The sequence below is a fragment of the Canis aureus genome, chromosome 8, assembly GCF_053574225.1.
Source record: "Canis aureus isolate CA01 chromosome 8, VMU_Caureus_v.1.0, whole genome shotgun sequence".
Lineage (NCBI taxonomy): Eukaryota > Metazoa > Chordata > Mammalia > Carnivora > Canidae > Canis > Canis aureus.
Genome location: NC_135618.1, coordinates 22,127,685 through 22,153,795, shown reverse-complemented (window position 1 = coordinate 22,153,795; position 26,111 = coordinate 22,127,685). Strand labels below are relative to the sequence as shown.

Sequence of the window (26,111 nt, the reverse complement as noted above, 5' to 3'; positions counted from 1 at the left end):
TTGGCTGTTAATGTGACAAATATAGTTTGAAGGGCTTAGTATATATTGATGAGCAAGACAGAAGTAGCCCCTACCCTTATGGAGCTAATAGTTCCATGGCAAAGACATAAACAAGCACTGGTTGCTCTCTGGAGTGGGGCTGACGGAGAAGACCAAAGGATTATGTAAAACAGGCATTCTTGGCTAGTATCTACACAGCTGTCTTGTTTTATTGTTCTGCATTTACTTCCGAGGTAACTATTTTTGTTGGTGTGAAGGGATCCCTTAACTATTTGTTACATTTCATCATACTTTATGGGAAAGATTTACATGTTCATAATTTGAAAAATGTGAAAGACCCTTCTGAAAGTAACTTACTTACTAGTTGAAAAGGAAGGGAGGCTATCTGAAACATTCAGGAGCTGAATGGCAGCAATCATGTGTGCACTGCTAACCATGGAAAAGGGTGGCAATGGGGCAGAGTCTTACAATTCAGATTCCAATAGTCTTAAAAGTTTGCATAGTTTAGTGCTTGAAGCAAATGTTTTTACTAGTTCATTCTTTTTTTTTTTTTTTTTTTTTTACTAGTTCATTCTTAATGAGTATATTGAGATGTGCTAGGCACCATCTACTTAATTCCCTTAGAAAGAATTCAGCAAGTGCCCTTATCTCTCTCTTCCTTTTCACCCACTGAATCTAGTCCTTTATCACCATTTGTCTATTCTCGCTTTAAAAAGTCTATTTAATCTGCACACCATCCCCGCTCCCTCTGTCATGCGGACCTCTCCAGCATCCTTTCCTTTGGTCTTCCCGACTCCGTCTTGCCCCCCTACGAATCTGTTTTCCACACTAGTGCAGGGGAATTTTTCTAAAACACAAATCTCCAGTTATTCTGAGGCTTAAGATTTTTCAACAAATCTCATTGCTTTCATAAGTCTAGACATGTTTATATGGCATCCAAGCTGCTTATGCTCTGTCTCTGCCTCTTCTTCATCCTGATCTTCTAAACTGCCACCGCTCCTGAGCCCTCTCCAACCCTGCACCTCCATAACTTGTTCCTTATTCATTAATTCAACAAGTGGTTACTAGGGAGCTGCTGTGTGCAGAGCACAGGGGATACCAAGGTGAATAAAGCAGAGAAAGCCGCAGTCTTGCAGGATTATATTATAGGATAAAAGACCATGAGCAATTTCATATAATAGCAGATGATATGGAAAAAAATAAAGTCAGATAAGGCAATAGAGGTAATGGTGGTGCTTATTTAGATAGGTATTTAAGGCAAGCTCTGAGGAGGTGGTGTTGGAGCAGAGACCTGAATGATGTGAGGCGGTGAGCCTCAGAACTGCAGGGAGAACATTCTAGGCAAAGGAACGTTCTTGGCAATGCCAAGCCACAGAGGCAGCGACCAGCTTGGCATGTTTGAACATCAGAAAGAAAAGTCAGTATGTCTTGATGGAATGAATAGAATAGCCGATGGGTGTATAGTAGGCTTTTGCTGAGTAACAAATGGTCACGAACTTGGTGCCTTAATGTCCACATTACGCCCCACAGAGCTCAGCTGGGTTCTTGGTTACAGGTCTTAAACTGAAGATGTCAGCAGCTGTGTTCTCACCTGAGGCTCAGAGGAAGAATCTGCTTCCATAGTCATTCGGGTTGTTGGCAGAACCCAGTTCCTTGTGGTTGAGGGCCTGACATCTCCCCCCTGGCTGTCTGCTGGGGGGCAGTTCCCGTGTAGAGGCTGCCCAGAGTTCCATGCCACGGGCCTTGTCACAGGCCATGTGGTCCCGTCACGCTGTCCAGGCCCCCTCGTATTGCGCATCAGGTCCACTTGGATGGTTGCCGGATCTTAATGTCAGCTGACCTGAGGCTTCCATCTACAAAACCCCTTCACAGCAATGCTGGGAATCCAGAGGATGAAGCTCTTGTTGGGAGACATCCTCAGAATTCCTCCTACCACAGGGAGGTTGGAGAGCTGCCAGGGACCATGCCAACCAGGGCCCCTGCTGAGGTCTCCAGGGTTTTGCTCTGATCAGATGAGAGTTATTAGAGGATTTTAATTTGGGTAAGCATCATGCTGGCTGCTGTGGAGATGGTGGAGCTGGGAAGGTATTGCAGGCATCCTGGCAAGAGATGTTGGTGGCCTGGGTTAGAGCGGAGTTACTCCTGAGTGCTCTGGTTTCCCAAGTGCGCCACATCGTCCCGTGTCCCCATGTGTTGGCACACACTTCTCCCATTGCCTGGGTATTTCTCATTACCACCTACCTCACAGCTGCTTCACCAGTTGAGTTCCTACCCAGCCCTCAAACCTTAGCTTAGAGATTGCCTGAAAGGCCCCTCCATGGTGTTTCCTTCCCACTGATACCTACTTGAATTGTGCTGGGTCTGTTGACCTGTCTTCCCCACTTGCCTGCAGCTTCTCTGGGAGCAGAGCCTTTGTCTTCGCTTCCTCTGTTTCCATTGTCTGGCCTACAGCATACCATGTTGCAGATGCTTGAAAATGTTTCTGGGATGAATGCAAGAATTATGGAGATACTGGGAATGAAGTAGACTCGCCACTGTTCTTAGGTTGCTCACCTTGTAGAGGAGCGGTCCTATATAAGTATGGTAGAATGAACCGGAATCCAAATACCATGCCATGTGCACCAAGGAGGGGTATCCACTCTGCAGATTGCTAGTGTGCCTGGGGCTCAAAGGGAACCTTTATTCTGCTTTAGTCTACTCAGTCTCTTCAGAACAGTTAGATCTAGTTTCTCACATCTCTATTACATGAAAGAATCCTCTTATTACAAATGATTCCTCTTTGTTCTATCCAAAAGGACATTTGTTTGGCAACACTGTTAGCCATTAATTTATTCTATACTATTTAAAGAAGTCAAAACATTCATTCATTTAAAACATTCTATAATTTAAGACAGACATAGGGTACTTCATTCCTCATCTGTCTTCCAAGCACTCAGGGAAGATCTGTTAGTGAAATTTTGCTTATATGTTCCAGATGGAGAACCTCTTAACCAAAATAGCAAATGTGTAGATCAAGTGTCCTTTTAAGAGGGAGGAACTGTTAACCTGGTTACTGATGAGAAACAAACTAACATAACAAATGCATCATTTCTATGATTCCCAACTATACGTCCCTCAGTATGAACTTTATTTAGAAAGCAGGACACTGGAAACACTGACTTAACTGGCGTAAACACAGTGTTATTATTTAAAACGTAATCAACCTAAGAACAAAATAACAGGAGGGTCTAGTTTCAGTCTGCTGCTTTCCTGTGGTCTGTGGACCGTGCACTGTAGGGCAGCATGCCTGACAGAGGGGCTGTGGGTGCCTGCCAGCCTCAGCAATTGTAAATGGAGATGCACAAAACATCATGGATTCACAAGGGTCAGGATTCATAATTTGCATCAGCAAAAAATATATATATATAAAAACTTTTCATTTTGATTGCCAAGTTCTTCTGTTTGTTTTCTAGTGATCTCTGTTGGAGAATATAAATCTGTGGCTTAGGGAGTGTTTGCTGCACAGACTTGTATGAATAATTGGATATTCTATTTCAAATTAGAGGCTGGGGCTACGGGGCCAACTGCTGTGTTTTCCAGCTCATATCTTCTTTTGGTTAGCTGGGATGAGGTGGCTGGCTGAGAAAGGAGACACACACTTCTGCATTCAAACATAATTTTAATTTAGATCAAGGCAATAACTTTGAAAGCTTTTGGATTTGTAACACACTCACTTGGTTTTGTTATACTCTCCTGTATTCCTTGCCTATCTGAAAAGGATAAGAACATGAGGATCCTCTAGGGGACTCCTGGGAGCCCTGAATTAGAATTTTAGGACAGTTAGAGTCCCCTCTGCTATTGTAGCAGAATGTACAAGGCTTCCTTAGCAGAGTTCATCTGGGGGCAGTGTCAAAAGGGGACTTCAGTTTTTTGTTTTTTAAGATTTTATTTACTCATGACAGACACACAAAGAGGCAGAGACAGAGGCAGAGGGAGAAGCAGGCTCCAAGAAGGAACCCCGACGCAGGACTTGATCCTGGGTCTCCAGGATCTGGCCCTGGGCTGAAGGCGGCGCTAAACTGCTGAGCCACCCGGGCTGCCTGGGGACTTCAGTTTTATCCCTCACCAGAGACTCCCAGTTTCCTTCTCTTCTGCCCAGAGAAGTTGTGTGTAGAGAATCAAAGAGGAACATAGGGGTACCCGGATGGCTCAGTTGGTTGGGGTCAGCTCAGATCTTTATCTTAGGGTTGTGAGTTCAAGCCCTGTGTTGGGCTCTATGCTGGGTGTGGAGTCTACTTTTTTTAAAAAATAAAGAGGAACACAGGAGGTTCATCTAAGGTGGGAAGCATTTTGGAGAACACCCCAGGCTCTTTTATGCTGGGCTCTCTGGATGGGAGAGCACAGGCTGCCCTGCCTCTAGGAGATCCTGTCTCTGAGTGGGAACTGTGCTCATCAGCAGTGCTTCAGGAGCCACCCAGGCACAGCTCCTGGCCTGAGTCCATGTGGATTATCCCAGGTCTTCCCAAGAGAACTTGAAGGGTCTGTTCTGAGAGAGCTAGCTCAGAGAGTTTTCAGGTACATCTCTTGAGAAAGAAAGAAAGGAACATTTCAGCTTTCAAAGGTGAAAGGAAAAGGATTTTACAGCTAAATCTGGTGAGAAGAGTAGATCCTGGACAAAATTCTAAAAAGAATTTACTAAAAGAATGACATTTGGGCACCTAAAAAAAGGGGAATTAAAATGACAAACCATGACTATATGGTCTTGGTATTTGGCAAATATTTTCCCCAAAATGAATGAATGAATCTCAAGGAAAATATTTGACAGTGTTAGCTGCCAGTGAAAAAATTCAAGCTTGCTTTTTTTTTTTTTTTTTTAAAGATTTTATTTATCTATTCATGAGAGGCACAGAGAGAGAGAGGCAAAGGCATAGGCAGAGGGAGAAGCAGGCTCCCCAGGGGGACCCTGATAATGGGACTCGATCCCAGGAACTGAGCTGAATGCAGATGCTCAACCACTGAACCACCCAGATGTCCCAAAATTCAACCTTTCAACTGAAAATTAAAGTTTGGAAAACTGGTATCTTCCATGAGCTTGACACTTTCCAGTGCTTAACAACTTCTGATGAGATTAGTGATGATACTGACAAATGTGATTTTTTTTAATATTATAATGAAATGTGTCAAAATTTAGAATATCTATATAACTTGGTGAATCAGTATTTTCTAGGATAGGGGATACAGAATCATGCATGGACAATCAAAGTGCAAGATAGATGCAGAAGAATAACAGGTGTGGTCCAAGATGACACATTTCAACTAATCTTTAAGAAACTACCACTTGTTCAGTGTTGGTATGGTATCAAAGAAGAATAGCCATAATTACCTGAAAGTCTAATGCAATACCCCTCCCTTTTCCAATTATATATCTATGTGAGCATGGACATTTTTTGAAACCAAGACATATCAAAACATACTGAATGGAGAAGCAGATATGAGAATTCAGCTGTCCTTCGACTAAGCCAGACATGAAAAAGATTTGCAAAAATATGAGACAGTGTCACTCTTCTCACTAAATTTTTGCTATGAAAAAATATCTACTTATAATAATATTATTATCTTATATGTGATGGGTTTGTTTTTAAGATATCAATAAATGTTTTAAAAATTTGTTTAATTTCTAACATCAGTAATCAGTAGATATAACCCACATGAACAAAAGCTCTTTGGAGTCCTCAGTAATTTAGAACATAAAGAGATCCTTGGACCAAAAACACTTGGGAACCTTTGATTTCAGCCCCCCATACTCATACTGTTTATCCATGCATTAAGCCATGTATGTATGAGTGTATATAATGCACATTTTTACATGTACATAAAAAAGAAATTTGAAGATGAGAACAGCATTTCAATGGTTCTAACATCTTTCTGTCCTCACAGGACCAGACCTCTGGGCCAGATGTTCAGCCTAAGACTAGATGGCTATAAGCCTGAAATATTAATTCACTAGAAAACCAGGGGTTTGGTGCACCTGGCTGGCTCAGTGGTTGAGCATCTGCCTTTGGCTCAGATCGTGATCCTGGAGTCCTGGGATCGAATACACATCAGGTTCCCCACAGGGAACCTGCTTCTCCCTCTGCCTATATCTCTGCCTCTCTGTGTCTCTGATGAGTGAATAAATAAAATCTTTTAAGTAAACAATAAAAAAAAGAAAACCAGGAATTCAAGAACTTAAAAGGGAGCACAGCCAAAGTGCTGCTGACAGAGTTTTTGGTCACTAGCCGGGTGATTCCACAGATGCAAAGCCTGATGACATCAACATGGTGTCCAGGTGGCAGGAGAAGTGGTGCCCGGGCACAGCACACAGGCTCCAGGGCTTTGGGAAAAGATGCCTGATAAACGAACTTGAAGACAAAGAGTTTTAAGGCTTTGAAAGACTGGTTTATACCCCTCACCAGGGATGGTGAGTTTATGCTGTTCTCTGATCCTTTGGCACTAGAGGGACTCCTCTGAGAACTGCTCCACTGACATGGTGGGGAGCATCTTGGACACTAGCCTGCCTCTGCACAGGTGCCCCATGTGCTGCCCTGAATGGACAGTCATACCAAGCCAAGCATGGTTTCCACAAGATCCTGTGGGGTTGGGACTCCTTGTGCTCTAGCAGTGACCAGAATTCTCTCTCAACCCAGGGAGAAGTGCTGCCATCTTGCAGGGTCTCTCCATCACCACGAAAGTGTCAAAGCCCACGAGTTTGGGGGTTGAGCCCAGCCTTGCAGAGGAAGCTGCTTGTTGGTGGGACTTCTGAGGCACCCGTTCTTTCTATAGATAAACTAGGACCCTCTCCGTGGAGAAGACTCCTCTTACGGGCTTCAGAGCTATTCTGTCCTCAGAATGATGCCATCTCTGCAGGGATGTATTGAGTTTTTGAAGTTCAGGTCTCTGAAGGCAGCTGTCCTTTCACATCCTCTGTTGGGGGGCAGCTTGCTGTAACTCTGCAAATACTGAAAATGGCCACTCTCATGTCTCCCACTCCTCTCCTTTGCCCTGGTTGTTTCCCTTCCTTTCAGTAAGAAATCAGCCTCCCCAGTACCACCTGCTGCCGTTTACCTTTAACTGTCTGGTTAATCCCAATGTCATATTATGACAGACACCAGCAGACATTACATGGAAAGAGAACAGTATGGGGTGCCAAAGAAAGTGAGGGTCAATTCTCTGCTAGACACCAGGGGTGGGTGGGTAGGTAATCAAGGCAGCGATTTAAAAAAAAGAGAGAAGGGGAAGGGGTATCTGGGTGGCTCAGTCGGTTAAGCATTTGCCTTTGGCTTGGGTCGTGATCCCAGAGTCCTGAGATGGAGCCCTACATCTGGCACCCCGCTCAGCAGAGAGCCCGCTTCTCCCTCCCCCTCTGATGCTTCCCGTGCTTGTGTGTGCTCTCTCTCTCTCTCTCTCTGTCTCTCTCTGTCAAATAAATAAAATCTTAAAATAAAAAGGAAGATGTGGCCTAGAAGCGGAGCTGGGTATACAGACTCCATCTCCTGCCCCCAGGGCTGGGTGACTTTGGGCAGCCCCTGGGCCCACCAGAGCCTCCATTTTCTTTTGTCAGAGAGGGTGTGACGCTGCTGGGTGGTCCAGAGTACCCCTCATTTGGGCATCCAGTCCTTTACACTCATCTCTATCTTCCTTGCTGGTCTGTGCTTCAGAATTTTAGTCTAATTTTTATGCTCAAGTGAATCTAGAATTACCACATGAAATAGTCTAATGTTTAGAGCCTAAATATGATAAGAAAGCATGTGGAGCTTCTAGGCGGATTATGGTGGTGTCCGACCCCCTTCCCCTACCCCCAACACACACCATGAAAGGAAACTGTGTCTGTTCTGACTTCCTTATCTGTCTGCGGTGAGTACTGTCTGGGAGGTGGGCCCATCTTAATAATTTGAATGAACACAGTGAAATCATGTTGGATACGTTTCACTCAGTGCAAGAACGCATTCTTCCCAGTTGTTCTCATACTTATGTTTTCTCTTTCCAGGGATCAGCATCTTCTGGACCCAACTCTGGAATATGTGAAGGTAGGAAACAATATTTAACGTGGAATCAGGACCCTGTGTAATACATTTCCCATTTTTAACACAGCTTTGCCAAATAGTGCTGCAGTCTGGCCTGTGTAGGAAGCTGCTCAGATGGAAACAACCTGGGGTTTATTTGACTCTCTTAGGCCTTCAGTAACTTTTGCAGGGGTCTTATGGCATCCTATTCGAGGTCTATAGTCCTTTTCCACCTATCTAAAACCCTTGGGGCTAGATGGGTTTTAAAATTCAGGAATTTTTTTAGAAAGGTAATATCATGCACGTATGTAACATCCTCAGCAGGATCTAGCTAGGGTCAGCACTCCAGACTCAAACTCATTATTTCAGCAGTGAGATGTAAGAATATTCACAGAAAGTGGGATAAATAGACTACAAATGATTTTATGTAGCTCAGCTCACGCTTTACCACCAAATGAGGTCAGGTTTGTTTTGCTGCCAAATGACTGAAAATTTTTTAGTTTTTAGAGTGTTTTTGATTTTGGGAGATGGTAGATAATTATGAACCTGTGTTTATCTTCAGTGGAGGACTGTAGGCTCCCTGAGGTTTTCAGAGTTGGCCCTTCGTTCCCAACAGCCACTATCCTGCGTAGGAACATGAGCCATGGCCACACACTGCTTTCCAGTGGGACTGACGTTCACGGCTTCTAAATAGTCAACAATCCAAAACAGTGATTTCCTTCTGAGCAGAAAGAAAAGATGCTTTTCACACACACACACACACACACACACACACACACACACACACACACCATTTTTTTTGGGGGGGGTGTATGCTTTATTTTATTTTTGAGAACGGCAATCTGGTACCTACTACAGAAAAGAGAACTCTGATTTGTCACCCTGAGTTTCTTGGATTTATGACAACATATATCCTTAATTTTTAGGAGAAATCATGGGATGTGTTCTAAGGTACTTGCCTCCTAGGAGCCACATTCCATCCTCATTATTTGGAGGGCAGTATTACAGTTTCAGAGTTTTTAGGCCTGTTGCTTTTTCATGTACCTGTTAGCATTCCTTCTCTCTTTTGGCCAGAGGATGGATGGTAGGGGAGAGACCTGTAGTAGAATCGCTTAATCACTTGAAATAGTCATAACAAAGCTTGTTGGAATGGAGGTGGGTATTATTTTTTCCTCTCATACCCAGTCTATGTCTGAACTGTAGTATTACTGCAGCAAATATATGGTCCTAAGCCAGCCGGCGGCTGCCATGTCAGAATCATGAGAGAGCTTTATAAATGATGTCTGTGTGCCTCCTGGATGCATCCACCTATGTTTTTATGCAGGTTGTATGCTGCAAAGCATTAGGGAGGTGCTATTCCCAGAGACTTTGATTTGATTAGAGCACGACATAAAAAATGTGCCCTAGAATTAGGCAGTGTGTAAATCATAGCAGTTCTTTAGAGGCCACTCATGTCATGTTCCCGAAATTGGCTGTGTCCTGCTGCAGGCTGACTCAGGCTGTACTTAGCAAGCACAGATCCTTCCCTTACCCAACTAACCTGGTTTTTCTTTCACAGTGTTTGAGCCCTTAAGATAATCTGGTGATGAATTCAAAAGCAAAACAGAGATTCTGGAATGATCTGTTTTAGTATTCTTTAAGCCATTGTGTCACATTAATGAATGTCAGTCATTCTGAGTTGAGTTGTGTTGAGTAAGAGGAAATATTGGGGTTCTCGGTGGTGGCTGTCTTGCTAGGCAGTCCTGGTTTTCCCCAGCAGTGAGATGTGATGGGACTGCTCTTGGTGGCTTGAGGGTACTTCTTCCCAGGACCTGTTGAGGTGTTCTGAGGGTCACTCTGTTCCCAGCCTCGTCTGAATCTAGTTGGGGCTTTATAAATGAAGTTTCTGTATTCCTCCTGTATGCATCACACACACACACACACACACACACACACACACACACACATACACATATACATACATACATATATTCTTTCCCACTCCCCACTTTGCCCTTGGTTTGGAGGGATAGTTTGGGGATTTGTTGGGTAAATTCATTTGCTTCTATGGGCACTGAAGCTCTGAAAGCACATTGATGGAGGCCTTTGACTTCAAGGTCTAAATGGACTCATGTGTCATGCTTCTTGGGCCAGAGCAGGCTCATCCAAGCATTTCTCAGACTTGGCTGCCCTCTTGAGCCTGGCTGATGAGTCCATGTCATGAAGGCCTTGTAAATCGGTGCCAGCTCGTGATCTAGTGATTCGGAGGGTGAGGGAAAATAATCAAGGGAGGTGAGATACTTGTAAATAAACTGGGTTGCAGTTTGGCGCCCCCTGACTTTGAATGTTATTCCCTACAATCCCCTGGTGCGCTTAATGCCTCTTGGGCATGTAGAAAAGTAGAGATTCTTGGTAAAATTTCTCACATCAGGTAGGGTCCCCTTCTGGTAGAGTCAGATTTATCAGTCTAAAAAAAAAAAAAAATCAAGATTCAAGGGAGCACATTTTTAGGGATCTCATAAGGATAGGTGGTTTGATCTCTGTCTCAGGGTCTTCTCAGGGGTGGAAGCAGCCAGATGTGGCCAACAGACAGCAGTTCTCATCCTATGGAGAGCTCCAGTCCCAGGTCCCTCTCTGTCTTCCAATGCCTTCTCCTTCCCACCAGAGACTTTCTAACCTTCCTCACCTGGTTTTCCCAGTGCCCAGCAGAGAGAGAGAGAGAGAGAGAGAGAGATCCATCGACCTGGGCCTGGCTTCCCCTCCCTGTGCCCCGGGAGTTAGGCACGGGGGAGGGAGGCCAGCGTGCAGGCCACTGGGGCTGCAGGACTGTGGCAGAGAGAGCTGGGTAGAGAATGAATCCAAAATTCTCTTCTGCCTAGTTTGTACTCCATGTCCTCCTAACACTCGATGCGGTTTGTGCACATTAATCCGGTGTGAAAGGGGACCTCGGCGGTTGCTAGGCTACCAGTAGCTGCCCTGCGCTGGGAATGGAGGAGCCCTGGGGCTGTCAGAGGCTTTTCCCTTCCTGCTGGGGCCCCCCAACAGCATCTAGACGCTACCCGCTGAATTCCAGGTTTGGACACAATACGAAAATTAAAGCAGCTCCAAACCAGCCAGAGGATGTTTTGGAATCTCATTCTCCACCGTTTCTGCCTCTTTAATTCTGTTAGAGAGGGGAGTTGTGGTTTTTTTTTTTTTCTTTTGCCTGGTTTTTGGAGCCCTCGCTTTTCCCCACGTTTACCCCCACCCTCTCACAGTAGCTCAAAACATGATCATCTTGAAAGTCTGATTTTATCTGTAACAAAATGGAATTGATTCTCTTTTTCACTGCACCGGAAAGAAAGCAATTCCTCCAAGTTAGGAAGCAGAGCCGTCCAGCGCAGCTCCACCTTCCTGCTGCTCCTTAGTCATTAGTGACTTTGGTTAGTGGCGTACAGCTCTGGAATTCCTCTGCGTACCTAGCATACCTCACCAGAGATAAAAACTTTTTTTTTTTTTTTTTTTTTTTTAACAGAGGAAATAGCTTTTGGAGGAAAAAGCCCAAGGCAAAATTGTGAAGGAGGCTTTGTCTTCTGGGCTGTTTTACTTGCTCACCGCTCCATTTGTCCCCCCCCCCCCCCATATTTTTACCACCATTACAATGTATTTATTCAGGGTCTAGTATCTTAGGCTTGTGTCAGGTAACTGCTTAGAGCATTTGATAAAATAATTATACTAAAATGTGAATAAATGATAATAGCCCAGTGTGCTAACCTTCCCAGATAGCATTCCAGTAGACTCCAGGTTATACAACTCCTGAAAACCATCTGGGAGGGGGGCCCAGTCCGCCCACTCTGACTTTGGATTTGCTACCTTCTTTCTGTGGGTTCCATCTTCTCACTGGAACATCAGGGATGGGTTAACGTCCTTTGAATATTTTTAGGATCCTCTGTACCTTATATAGGCTGGAGGGGAAAGTTTTTTTTAACGAGTAGGAAGGGGTTCTTAATCTATCAGTCTTGACCATCTATCACTATGACCAAAAGTGTCATATTGATTGGAACATGCGTTTCAGACATTAAGACCAAGGATGTGGGGATCCCTGGGTGGCTCAGTGGTTTAGCACCTGCCTTCTGCCCAGGGCATGATCCTGGAGTCCCGGGATCGAGTCCCGCATCGGGCTCCCTGCATGGAGCCTGTTTCTCCCTCTGCCTGCCTCTCTCTCTCTCTCTCTCTCTCTCTCTGTCTCTCATGAACAAATAAGTAAAATTAAAAAAAAAAAAAAAAAGACCAAGGATGTGAGAGCTAATAACTGCCCATACATCATATTACCTAAAAAAATTGGGGATATATCTCAATGCTCCTACATATGCTCTTATGATCTGTTATGCTTTCACTTTTGTAACCCCTTCTTGAACCTATGAAACTTACTTTCATTTTCACTGTATCATTCTTTTTATTCTTTTCCCGGGGCTACTTTAAGCTTTAAGAGTTGCCTTCCTCATACACTGAATATTATAAATTTATGTTACTTCCTGTCCTTTTCCCCTTCATACTGAAGGTTCTAATTCTTCATAGCTTCTTCACATACAAGCCTTACAGCCCTTTTAATAAAGCATCTCTTTTCTGGGAATAGTTTAAAAATATATATATATATATATATTTTAGGGGAGGTGGTGATTGGGGCACAGCTGGGTGATGTTTCCTTTAAAAGGAATGTTTATTACAGGTTTTTCATTTTTAAATGCCCTTAAGAAGGATATATTGGAAAATAAAGTCAAGTAGAAAAGAAAATCAGGATGACTGTTTTTCAAATTAGCCAAGATGTAGGCAAGCCCATTTTCAGTGGCCAGGCTGTAAACAGCACAATGCCCGCCTGTGGACAAAGGCCTGCTCTCCAGGCGACCGCAGTTAGCAAGTGTCAAGACGGAATGCAGCCTTTTGTCCCTGGTTAGCCTCCTAGTGAACAAATATCCTTTCTTTTGTCGTCAGCCTGGGTGGATTCTTGCTAGAACCACTTGCGAGCTTTTAGGAGATGATTTGCAGTTGCTGAGCTCCTTCGCAGGCTGGAGAGAAGGGACAGGACTGGAGAGGTTATCCTGAGTGGGGACTCGCACCTCACCCTGGAAGGCTCCTTCACCCCCGCCATGCCCCCCAGTGCTCATGAGCAGCTCCCGGCGCCAGGCGCCTTGGCAATCAGCCCTTTATGGGGTTAATGCTCCAAAAGGCTCCTTTTGAGAGGGCCTTAGGGATAGGACAGGCCGCCCAAGGCTCAGATCCCAGCAAGGCCGCTTCCTGAGGCCTCCTGAGGCCGGCCGCGGGCCACATTAGGTCACCCTGCAGATTAAAAGAGAAGTAATTATGCAAATTCCAGCGCCCAGAAGTGCGCGTTAACAAGTGGTGGGAGCAGGGCCGTGGGGGGCTGCAGCCCTGCTTTGTGCTCCAGGTGGCCTTGTGCTCCAGGTGACCTTGTGTTCCAGGTGGCCTTGTGCTCCAGGTGACCTTGTGCTCCAGGTGGCCTTGTGCTCCAGGTGATCTTGTGCTCCAGGTGACCTTGTGCTCCAGGTGGCCTGTGCTCCAGGTGATCTTGTGCTCCAGGTGACCTTGTGCTCCAGGTGGCCTGTGCTCCAGGTGGCCTTGTGCTCCAGGTGGCCGCAGCCTTGGTCACGGTCAAATAGCAGCCTCTGACCGACGCCAGGCCGCTCTGAACTAGCCGCCTCCAAAGTCCTGAAAGGGACTCGCAAAGACAATGGCGCGCTGCACAGGCCGGGAGGTCTTAGCGAGGTCTGTGAACCAAAGAACGGCCGCTGGCTGGCTCTGCAGCTTTTTCGCCCAGTGTGCGCATCCCCAGCACCGCGCTGGCCCTGCGCCCGGATCCGTGGTGGTGTGGGCAGCGCCCAGCGGGCAGCGAGGGAGGGCTCCCCCCACCCCCCGCCGACCTCCCCCACCCCCCATGAGGGAGGGCCCCCCTGTCCAACCTCCCCACCCCACCCACAAGGGAAGGCTCCCCCCCACCTCCCCTCCCTCTCCCAACGAGGGAGCCCCCCCCCCGTGCGACCTCCCCCCCACCGCCCCCCCCACGAGGGAGGGTCCTCCCCGTCTGACCTCCCTCACCCTACCCCCCCAAAGAGGGAGGGCTCCCCCATCCTATCTCCCCTCTCCCCCTCCCCCGACGAGGGAGCCCCCCAACCCCCACCCCACCGACCTACCCCCCCTCCACTCCCCGTGAGGAAGAGCTACCCCTGTCCTACCTCCCCCCACACACACACTCCTGGCAGGTCTTATTGGGAGGGGTCATGTTCCTGGGATTTAAAGACAAATTGCTGGGGATCCCTGGGTGGCGCAGCGGTTTGGCACCTGCCTTTGGCCCAGGGCGCGATCCTGGAGACCCGGGATCGAATCCCACGTCAGGCTCCCGGTGCATGGAGCCTGCTTCTCCCTCTGCCTGTGTCTCTGCCTCTCTCTCTCTCTCTCTCTCTCTGTGACTATCATAAATAAATTAAAAAAAAAAAAAAAAAAAAAAGACAAATTGCTGAGGCCGGAAGAGTGGAGATGGAGCACAGCCCCTCATTCAGTGGAATCCTTTCCTGCAGGTCTTTGCAAAGGAGGTTGTATATAAAAAGTGAAATCTTATCGTGGAAATGGATGTTCATTTAAAAATCTATATGTGAACGTTTATAGTGACATTATTTACAATTGATAAAAACTAGAAACGGCTCAGATGCTCTTGAACTGGTGAATGGAAAAACCGTAGGTGTACCCATTCAACGGGGTAATAGCCTAAAAAGGAACGGACTCTCCCGTAGGTCTAAAAACTTATTAATGACAGAAAACATCAGTGGTTGAAAAAGGGGTAGGGGAGAGGTCCACTGCAAAAGGGAACAAAGGAACTTGTAGGATGATAGACCTTGATTGTGGTTCTTTCAAAGCTCACAGGAGGATACTAAAAAGGGTGACTCTTACAGTATGTAAATTATACCTCAGTGACCTGCCTTTTTTTTTTTTTTAAGGTTTTATTTTTTATTCATGAGAGACCTGCCGAGAAAGGCCGAGACACAGGCAGAGGGAGAAGCAGGCTCCCTGCAGGGAGCCCGATATAGGACTGGATGCGGGACCCTGGGATCATGATCTGAGCCAAAGGCAGATGCTCAACCACTAAGCCACCCAGATACCTGGATCCTGACTTTTAAAAAGTGCACCTTATCCTATTTTAGCCCTTAAGTGCTGCCACCCGCCTCGGGGAAATGTTTGCTTTTGAGAGGGCCCCCTCAGATTGCTGATCACATGGAGAAAGTGCTGAGCTTGTGGATATTTTCTTGCACTGACTCATTCAACAGATAGTTTTGAGCATATACCATGTGTTCATGATTGCTCAGCAGAGTGAGGGTTGGGAGTCAAGAGTTATCGAGAGCCTAACCTTAGATAGCGGGCATGGAAAATCAGGGCAGGAGCTGGAGGCCTTTTAGGGAATTAAGAGCCATTTTATTAGGTGAGTTGACAGCTCCTGGCAGACTTAACTGGAGGAGGTGAGGGAGAGGAAGCTAGGGGAGATTCCAGAGTTCATAGGAGTGCCTGGCATCTTGCCAGAAGCCGGTGAGTATTTTAGGGGAGGACAGGAAACTTCCACTTGGAGACCACGTTACCACAATGACATTAGGTTAATTGATGAGCATTTGGGGATGTCATTAGACTGGGAGGATCAGCAAACTACAGCTGGAGACCAAATCTGACCTGCCACCTGTTACTGTATGGCCTACAAGCTAAAAATGGATTTTATACTTTAAATGTTTTTTTTTTAATCAAAAGAAGAATGTGAAAATTGTAAAATTCAGATTTCAACAGGCATAAAGGTTTATTGAAGCAAAGCCACATCCATTCATTTACATACTACTGCTTTCTCACCATAACCATGGAGTTGAGTAGATCTGACAGGATGGGCAGCAGAGCCTGAACTATTTACTGTCTGGCCCTTTACAGAAGAGGTTTGCTGACGTCTGCTCTAGACTATATGCCTATACACTGTCCCTGTTTTACCTCCCAATAATGCCTAGTAGGCTTTCAGCAAAAATTTTCATGCTGACACTTTCATGGTGGTACCTTGCGTCATTGACATCACTTTTATCTTGCCTGATGACACAGCAGTGAGTCCTTGTGCAGGTTCTGAGACCTTGTACCATCACAGAGATGATGCTATGGCAACACTGCACAGTTTGGATGCATCTCAGCACCTAGTGGGGTAGACCTGTCTGCTGTGAGCAGCGTCTCCCCACTGGGCCTGTCACATCTAACCTCCTCAGTTCTGTTGGCTGAAAAGGTATGTGGGGACAGCACAGGTGCTTGAATCCTGATTGTTCTTGCCTGGGGCTTGTCTGGATAATTTCCTCAGGCCAGATTGCTCTGCCAGTGCAGCCTGAGAGGAGTTTTTTTCCACGTCCCAAGTCAGAAGTAAATTTTCCCTGAGCCTCCTGAACTTGATAGTTTGAATCAAGGTCAAACCTTGGAGCCGCCCTCTAGAGGTGCGCTAATAAGGAGCCTTATCTAGCCTGTGAATGGAATAAGCCTAGATTCATAATTGTATTTTATGCTTCAACCTCCATCCCTGAGTGAAAGTAAGAGGACTCCTGAAATCCCAAGCAATGGGGGTGATGAGGTGGCAGAGAGATGGAAAAACTAACATGCAAGCAGGAATCAAAGCTGTGGTGTCTTCCTAGGCTCCATTTTACGATTGGACTTCAGAGCCTTCTGCATGTGGCCTGTCTACCTCTAACCTCATCATCTCCTGCCATCTGCCTTAGTCCCTATACTCCTCCCTACTGGCTTTTCCTACTGCTCTGGGTCTTTGCCTTTGCCTTGGCATGGAAGTTTCTTTTGAAGTTAGGTGGTTTAAAGTGAGTTGAATTGTGTCCCCCCAAAAGATACAGGAAGTAGTACCTCCCCCCACCCCTAGTACCTATAAATGTGGCCTTATTTGGAGATAAGGTCTTTGCAAATATGATCACACTAGGATGAGATCATACCAGATTAGGGTGGGTCTTGATCCAATGACTGGTATTCTTGTAAGAAGAGAGGAATTTGTGCACAGAAACACTGACACATGGGGAGAATGCCGTGTGACCAGAGAGGCAGAGGCAGTGATTGATGTGTGCACAAGCCAACAACACCAAGGATTACTGCCATCTTCAGCTAAGAAGAGGCAAGAAAGGCTCGTCCCTTGGTACCTTCACAGAGAATGTAGCTCTTGCCGACACCTTGATATTAGATGCCTAGCCTCCAGAACTGAGAGAATAAATTTCTGTTTTAAAGCCACCAAGTCTGTGGTACTTTGTTAGAGCAGCCCTAGGAAACTAACACAGATGCAAAGCCCTCTCATAGCCATTTCTTGGTTGGGTGACTTTGAGTAAGTTTCTGAAATTTTCTGGGGGTCAGTCTCCTTAACAGTAGATGGGAGAGAGGCACCTGGCTCAGTTGGTTAAGTGTCTGCCTTCGGCTCAGATCATGATCTCGGGGTCCTGGGATCGAGCCCTGAGTCAGGCTCCCTGCTCAGCTGGAGTCCGCTTCTCTCTCTGCCCTTCCCCCCCCCCCCCCCCCCCCCCCCCGTCTCTCTCTCTCTCTCTCTCTCTCAAAGGAATAAAATATTTTTAAAAACAACAACAACAACAAAACCAATGGATGGGAAAATGTAGGAATTAAATGAGTTGATACATGTAAAGTTGTTAGCACAATGCCTGACACGTAGATAGCCCTCAGTAAATACTAATGTGGTAACTATCACCCTAGTTCTCTGTGTGGCTGATCCATCTTGACTCAGATTTCATTGCTTCAGAGAGACCTTCCCTGAGCCACCTCCTAAAAGCTGCCCCACCAAGTCACTATCTCCTTACTCTGTATCTCATCCTTACAGCACTTGTCCCAAATTATATCTGTTTATTTAAAAACAACCCCCCAAAACCTCTTCTTATTAGGATGTGAGTTCTTGGGCAGCCCCGGTGGTGCAGTGGTTTAGCGCCGCCTGCAGCCCGGGGTGTGATCTTGGAGGCCTGGGGTTGAGTCCTACATCAGTCTCCCTGCATGGAGCCTGCTTCTCCCTCTGCCTGTGTCTCTGCCTCTCTCTCTCTCTCTCTTTCTCTGTGTCTCTCATGAATAAATAAATAAAATCTTAAAAAAAAAAAAAAAAAAAGAATGTGAGTTCTGAGGGCAAGGACCTATTCTTTTCATCTTAATATTTAGTGCCTGTCTGGCTGACTAATGATCATATAACACCAGATGCAAAGGGCATTTAAATTGAGAGAAGGTTATTCTAAAGATTTTGAAGCTTCCCAAACCAAGTAAACCTTAAAAATTTTCCAGAAATTCTTTGGTGATTTTATTTAAGGAAAGAAAGTTCCTCGAACTAACCTTAGTCTACCTTCTCTTGCCAACCTGGTATAGGATAAAATTTATGGGGTGACTGTTATCACCTTAAGTACTCACACATTTAGGGAGAGGTATATACACTTTTTAAAGGTGTAGTTCTGGCAGCTTCTGGCTCAGACCTATCAGTTTCTCAGATCATGTCCTCAGATGGAGTCCCAGTAACTCTTCAGTTCCCAAATGGGAGGCCAGGCTTGTCGGACTCGTTTGCTGTTAAATTCTGCCCTCTAGTGGTAGTAATTAAAAAATGTCACCATAGTGCAACGTTTGGCTACAGTTTGGTCTTAAATATTCTGGGAGCTTCCCATATTATTAACATATTATAGTTACAACCTCAGAACTAAGGGCTGTGTTTAAAGTATGTAAAAAGGCAAGTGCCTTTTGTTGGCATTCTAAGACATTAAAATTGTTAATGCATTTTATTAATAGAGTGAATTGTCTCATATTCTTGGACAAAAAGCTCTAAGATGCTGTGACACTGTATGTGTGCAGATTCTGTGTGACAGGCACTGGCGTTGACCAGAAGTTTAGCCTGTGGTAGCCAAGAAGACCCCTTGGAAGAAGTTATATTTAAATTGTGATTTGACAGCTGAAAAAGAAATGGCCAGAAGAAAGCTGGTAAGTAGGTGAGGCAGAAAGCAGGTATCAGTGTGTTAGAGATTGATGAGGAGGGCCCGTGCCTCTGGGGTCATGTGTGCCCAGGCTGAGTGGAAGAAGAGTTCACCTTTTTTACCAAGGAACTGCCGTGAGGCCAGAGAGGCTGGAAGGGAGGGGGCAAGATAGTGGTAGAAGCTGATGTGAAAGAGTGGAAGTTTCTGGTGGGGGGGGAAAGGGCAGATTGCATGGGTCTCATATGAAACTTTTGCGGTGTGAGGTGGGGAGCCATGTAAGGATGGCATTGGCTTTCATGTTGCTAGCAGACTTTGAGGGGGGGCAAGGGTGGGAACAGGGAGAGGAGTTGGGAAGCCATGGTGACTATCTAGGTGAGACAGGATAGTTTGGACCCGTGACGACAAAATTGGTGATGAAGAAGGGGCATTCTGGTCTCCTATGGAGGCAGAGTCTTAAGGATTTCCTGCCGGATTGGGTGTGTATAGGAGCCCAGAGGAGCAAATCACAATATTGAAGAGGGGCACCTTGGTGGCTTAGTCGATTGAGCAGCTGACACTCTTGATATTGGCCCAGGTCATGATCTGGTTCTGGGATGGAGCCTGGCCCCAGGCTCTGCCCTCAGGGGTGGTGGTTGCTTGAGATACTCCCTCTCCCTCACTCCCCTCCCCCTGTGCGAGCTCTCTCTGTCTGTCTCTCAAATCAGTAAATAAACCAAAAAAAAAAAAACAAACCCACTGGAGAGATGGCATTGCCTGCAACTCAGACAGCTTGGTGCACATTTGTGAGAATTTCTGTAAGAGACAAAACTAGGAGTAGAATGATTGAGTGTTGAGTAGTAAGTCAAAATTAACTTCCTGGCAATTAGGGAGTTTTTATTCACATTTCTCTGTTTTCAAATTTTCTTTACGAGTGCTAGTGTTTTTATGGTAGAGTTATTTATTAAAATAAAAGCAGCCCTCTATTAGTCTACTTTATAAATATGCAGAAAACTTACAGTTCAATCAAAATTATGTAAAACAAGTAGCTTAGGCATATTAGAGCAGAAGTTCTTAAACTGTTCGAACTCAAGACCCCTTTTCACTCTTTTATTTTATCTTATTTTATTTATTTATTTTTAAATTTTTATTTATTTATGATAGTCACACACACAGAGAGAGAGGCAGAGACACAGGCAGAGGGAGAAGCAGGCTCCATGCACCGGGAGCCCGACGTGGGATTCGATCCAGGGTCTCCCGGATCGCACCCTGGGCCAAAGGCAGGCGCCAAACCACTGCGCCACCCAGGAATCCCTCTTTTATTTTTTTAATAAAGATTTTATTTATTTATTCATGAGAGACACAGAGGCAGAGACATAGGCAGAGGGAGAAGCAGACTCCCCCTGGGTAACCTGATGCAGGACTCGATCCCAAGAACCCCAGAATCACACCCAGAGCCAAAGGTAGACAGACACTCAACCACTGAGCCACCCAGGCATCCCGACCCCTTTTCATTCTTAAAAACTATTGAAACCCCAAAGAGCTTTTATTATGTGAGTTTTAAGTTTTGGTTTATTGTATTAGAAATTAAAATATAAAAAAAAATATCCAACTTTTAAAAAAATCCAACTTTTTAAATTTTTAGTTAACTCATTTAAAAATAACAGTAATTATTTTTGTGAAAAATAATCATTTTCCAAAACGAAATTTGATGAGAAGAATGGCATTATTTTACACATTTACAAATCTCTTTAGATTCTGGTCTCATAGAACACACCCGTGTGTGATTTTGTATCACCATGCGTTAGACGTTTAAGAAATACTGGTTTCCTGAGTTATGCAGATATTCAAAATGTTAGCATATTTCATTATACAGTATTAAAAACCCACTTTTATTTATACTACATATCAGAAAAATCATATTGGGAAATCTTCTGATTTTCAATTGAAAGCTCAGGTTTCATCATTGGCAACAAATCCTGTCAATTGTTCTGGAAGGGATAGGCCCGCTTTGTTCCTTTTTTAGGAAATGCCTGCCAGACAAATACCCACATCTGAATAACCACAGTTTGTCAGACATTCTTTGAAGTAAAAATGGTGTTCCGTGAAAAAGCAGCAGGTTCGGCAGGCAGTTGCTCTCCCTCAAGACAGCCGTTGTACTTGGGTCTGCCTGAGAAGGGCCGCGCGTGTGCTTCCTGTGTCATCACACGGAATACTAAAGAGAGACGTGGACTCAAGGGTCCAGCTGTGATCAAGCGAGTAATTCTTCCTGCTACATCAAGGATTTCTTAGGTGAAACTGGAGATTTTTTTTAAAGACATACTTAAAACATTGTGTTTTCAGTATTTAAAAAATAAATTAAAAAAATGGTAGTTAAGAAATGCAGTGACCCCCAATCCAATGTGTGTCTCTCCCTTGCTTTGTGCTAAGGTCCTAGCAGTGTAACCCATCATCGCTTTCACCCTGTCTGTGGAAATGTAGACCCAGTGAAAAAGGCAAAAAAATCGTCTCAGTATTGTCATGAAAATAGTTTTGGCCTCATGGATTCCCCCATAGCCCCCCTGGGCCCATAGGGTGCACTTTGGGGTTTTTCAGTTCATTTTGTTTTATTTTGTGGTTTGTGTGTGTGTGTGTATGTGTGCGCGCGTGCATGTACACAGGCAAAAAGGTGGTTTTATTATAGCACTGGAGCAGGACCCCTGGGCAGAAAGAGCTGCCTAGACTGCACTTTGAACACCGCTGTCCGAGAGGGTCTTCTACTTAAGAACTGTCAGAAAGCTGTAAAACCATCATCTCCTTTTTACCTAAATCCATATTTTTTCTCTAGCTAAGTAGAGTTTTGTTTTTAAACAATAACATCTACATTTAAAAATACTGATTGTTTGGGCAGCCCCAGTGGCCCAGCAGCGGTTTAGCGCCTGCCTTCAGCCCAGGGTGCGATCCTGGAGACCCGGGATCAAGTCCCACGTTGGGCTCCCTGCATGGAGCCTGCCTCTCTCTCTCTTTGTATTTGTCGTGAATAAATAAAATCTTAAAAAAAAATACTGACTGCTTGACAGAAGAAACATTAAATTTTCATTTAAAAATAAGAAAAGACTGAGAATCTATCCTAGAAATAAGGGCCTGTTCTTTACAATTGAGTGGATTGTGAGGCCTCCGTAAATACTAACTCTGTTTCCTGCGATCGAGTTGCTCATTATATACTGTGAGGAGCTGGTCCAGAAGCAGTTGCTGTTCTGCTCTGATTGCTTTATATTAAAACTGTGAAAACCCAAAGCTTGGTGAGGCCAAGGTCTGGTTTATGGCAGAGATGCTCAGCTCAGATGCAAAAGTGCAGTCAAGGGATAAATTTACTTGAGGCAGGCTGAAAATGAACATTCTCCTGGTCCTTAAGCTTTTATTAATTGCCACCACATTTGCCCATTCTGTGCTCCCAGTGTGGATTAGCTGGCTGAGCTCCATCCGTCCTTTATGTCAGTGAAGATAAGGATGTGTCAGACCCTGGGAACAAGAACATGCTGTTTGGCCCTTCGAGGCAATTTCCTTTTGAGTCCCAGCTCTCTCCAGATGGCATCTAATTGTTTCTTGAATGACCTCAGTGTCCAGGCTGCAGGAACCTGGTCTGAGAGGCCATTTCACATATTTATTAGCCTGTGGATGAGAACTTAACTACATAAAGCCCCCATTCACACTCTCAAAAGAGTGTTTTGTTCAGAAGCAATGATGAAGCTGATGGACTGTTTCCTGTGACCACCAGTCTCCAATTGGATTCTCATTTTTCCCAGGCCCAGGTGGGTGTTTTTTTTTGAAGCATCTGAGTCCATCATAGCCAACTGAGTCCATCATGGCCCATTCTCCTCCCCTCTGCCTTCTCTGGGTCTTTGCTGGAATGAGCCTAGGCAGGACAGGGCTGCATCCTCTTACTTCCTGGTTTGCAGAGTATTCAAGGATTGCTCATGCAAGGTCGTAGGAGTCGGGAGTTACCTGTTCTGGGAATCCAGGTAGCTCACAGTCAAGAGTGAGGAAGGGACCAGTCCTAATTCAGCTGCAGGGATGGCAAGCCTCGTTCCCCCAGCGAGGATCATAACCCTTGTGTGGCAAGTCATGTCTTTGGCCCCTGTGTTTCTGAACTATTTTTTGGGGGGGAGGGGGGGTACCCTGTCTTTTTACAAATGGGATGAATAAGAACTGTATCTAGAAATACGCATGTGATCTAATTGTGCATCTTATTTCCAAGGGGTTTGCAGACCCAGATTGACAAACCCCATGCTTTCTCCAAACATTCGCTAGTCCCTCTTCTGTTTGGGCATGGGCCCCAATCGGTCTGGGCATTGGAGTGTTGCCAATGAATAAGACAATGAATAAGTCCTGAAGCAAACAGACAAAGACAGAGATCACTTTAATGAGTGCTTCAATAGCCAGATGTTGGAGCTGGGGCCCCTTGCTGGGTTAAATAAAGCAATAGCGGTAGGTGAAGAAAGTCCCACAGGGCCACACAGACTGAGAACAGGGCTTCCAGGCTCCTTCTGGGCTATGTCCACCTAAGGACTACGTAAGGAACTTGGGAAGATCTGAATATATTTCGGGGGTGATGCTAATTTTCTTTTCTTTGACCTACAAAGAAGTCCTGAAAGTTGCCCTCCTAGGTGGTCAGTTGTAACTGGTCAACTCCACCTGGCCTTAAATAAGGGAATGGCTCAGTACCTGTGGATCAGGTCCTCTGTGCTTCCACAAAACACAACAGCCTTTGAAAATATCCTTCAGGAACTTAAGAGGGTGCTGTTGCCCACATGAGCAGGGTTGAATGAGCCATTTGTTAGTGGTTTCCCCTAGCTCCCACACCCTAGTTCTGGGTGTGGGAGCAAAACTCACACCTACATTCAGTGGCACAGGACATTCCAACTCTGTGAGTCCCTCTCCCCTTCCCTAGAGGCAAATTCATGTCTGCTGCTTCCATGAGAACTGAAGGCAACTCAATTCTTTAATGGAACATCCTTGCAGTAGGCTGTGAAGTACTATTAATTTCCACCCATCACTGAAACATGAAGGAACAGCCTTGTTATTTTTTTTTAATTTTTATTTATTTATGATAGTCACAGAGAGAGAGAGAGAGAGAGAGAGAGAGAGGCAGAGGGAGAAGCAGGCTCCATGCACCGGGAGCCCGACGTGGGATTCGATCCCGGGTCTCCAGGATCGCGCCCTGGGCCAAAGGCAGGCGCTAAACCGCTGCGCCACCCAGGGATCCCAGAACAGCCTTGTTATTAATGGCTGTGCCTTGTACATGTTTTCTTTTTTCTTTTTTTTTGTACATGTTTTCATGTAACATCAGTTTATGTTGGGTTTTTTTTTGAGCACTTCTCAGGTCTGGAGATCATCTCTCACACTGAACTCCAGTAGAGCCCAACACAATGCCTTCAGTCTTGATCTCAAGTTTTGCTTCATCTCACATTGGTCAAGTAAACTCTCAAACGGATGGAGTGGGCTAGGGACGTGTCCCCTGGGAAGGACAGGGGTAGAGTACCTGGCTTGATGTCTATTCTGGAAGAGGAAGGCCTGTCCAGACTCTCAGTCCTTTCATCTGCTTCTCAGCACAGTGGCTACATTCACTCTGGTCACTTTGTTTGTATAGGGGCACATGGCCGTAGGCTGCCCTAGTTTATCATCTTCAAGTTTATGGCCCAGGGGGCAAAGGAGACCTCTCCCTCTGCTCTGGTTTGAAAAATCCCAGGGAAAGACTCTGACTGGTCTAACTTAGGTCCCATGTCCATTCAGTGTTCAGAATTCTGATTAGCTCACACATCCAAAACAAGTATGAATGCACATACCACAGGGTAAAGCTTTTAAATGTAATAACCACTATCTACTATTTACATCATTTCCCCCTCTGAATTTTCATGATCAGAAATATAGTGATTTCTAGTTGTCCCTGTCTACTTAGGGTACAAATGGGAAATATGCTAATACCAGTTATAGGTTTTTGCAGAGAGATTTTCTATTTGGCCTTTTCAGACCCTGTACTCATCTTTCTCTAGTTTATTTCCTACATGCTGGATACTCCTTGCCTCCCAGTTTGTCAGATCCACGCTGTTTACAGAGATCATGGGTAGTGGAGCAGAGAGGCTGTGGATTCCCCTTACAGCTCGGCCTTGGAGAAATTCCCACATCTGCTGTCACAAGTAGCCCGACCCTGAGGCTCCCCTGGTGTTCTTAGAGATTGGTGCAGGTGGGTTCCTGCTACTCTTGGTAACTCCCTTCCTCTCTCCTCTGTCCCACTTCTCTGGGTACATACTGCAAGAGCAGGGATCGTATTGTCCTTTGATTAATTGACAAAAGGAGCCCATTGTCCCACCTTGGGCACCAGGAGTGTTGACCATCTAGATATCACCTCTGTAGGTGGCATTGTGCTTAGCACCGACTACTTTAGGAAGTGAAGGAACTGGCCGGTGATCAATATGATCCTGCCCATGCAACACACGGTGTGAGTCGGCCTTTTCCTGTAGAGAAATATACCTAGATGACGTTTCTATATGCGCAGAGGCAGTCCCTGAGCCCTGCAGTGGTCCCGTGTGCCCTAGGGATTTGCTACCTCCTGGCTCTTTGCAGATTCTGTCTCGGGATTCATCTGTCCATGTCCTGCCCTTTCCCGTCAGTAATGAATGAGGATCCCTGATGAGATATTTTCGGATGAGACCTGCTGCCCATGTTGCTAAGGACATCTGTCCCTCCGTGGGAGGGAGGGGATGTTGTGCAGCCGGGATTCTGCCTTTTGGATTTGCACAAGATAAGGTACTCTGGGCAACCTGGTGGTAGCCATGCAGCCATTATCACATCCCATTGATCCAGCCATTCTGATTCAGAGTTGGTTTAATCATTAACTCAATACAGTTTGATCTCCCACATGAAATGGAGATAATAATATGTGTCTCCTGGTGAAGTATTAAATAAGACCCTGTGGTGAAAGCTCTGTATGAACGCTGGCTCTGGGGGGCCTTGCACGCGGGTAAGTGAGGGCACCCCCAGCTGAGAGGTGGGGTGCCTGTGACGATCGCAGCCCTGGAGTCTGTGCTTGGGGAGGCTTTGCCGAGGGTCAGCCTTGCAGCTCTTCTGCGTTCAATGGTGGCATTGAGTGTGATGT

General features: G+C 45.5%; 1 protein-coding gene across 3 annotated transcripts in view; it reads left to right on the top strand.

Annotated features, from left to right (window-relative positions):
* BCAR3 (BCAR3 adaptor protein, NSP family member) overlaps window positions 1-26,111 on the top strand; it is a 155,526-nt gene that overhangs the window by 70,482 nt on the left and 58,933 nt on the right. For all 3 annotated transcript variants that reach the window (XM_077905480.1, XM_077905482.1, XM_077905481.1), the window contains exon 3: window positions 8,006-8,045. In XM_077905480.1, coding sequence (XP_077761606.1) covers window positions 8,006-8,045 — 40 coding nt within the window. The remainder of the gene's footprint in view (window positions 1-8,005; window positions 8,046-26,111) is intronic.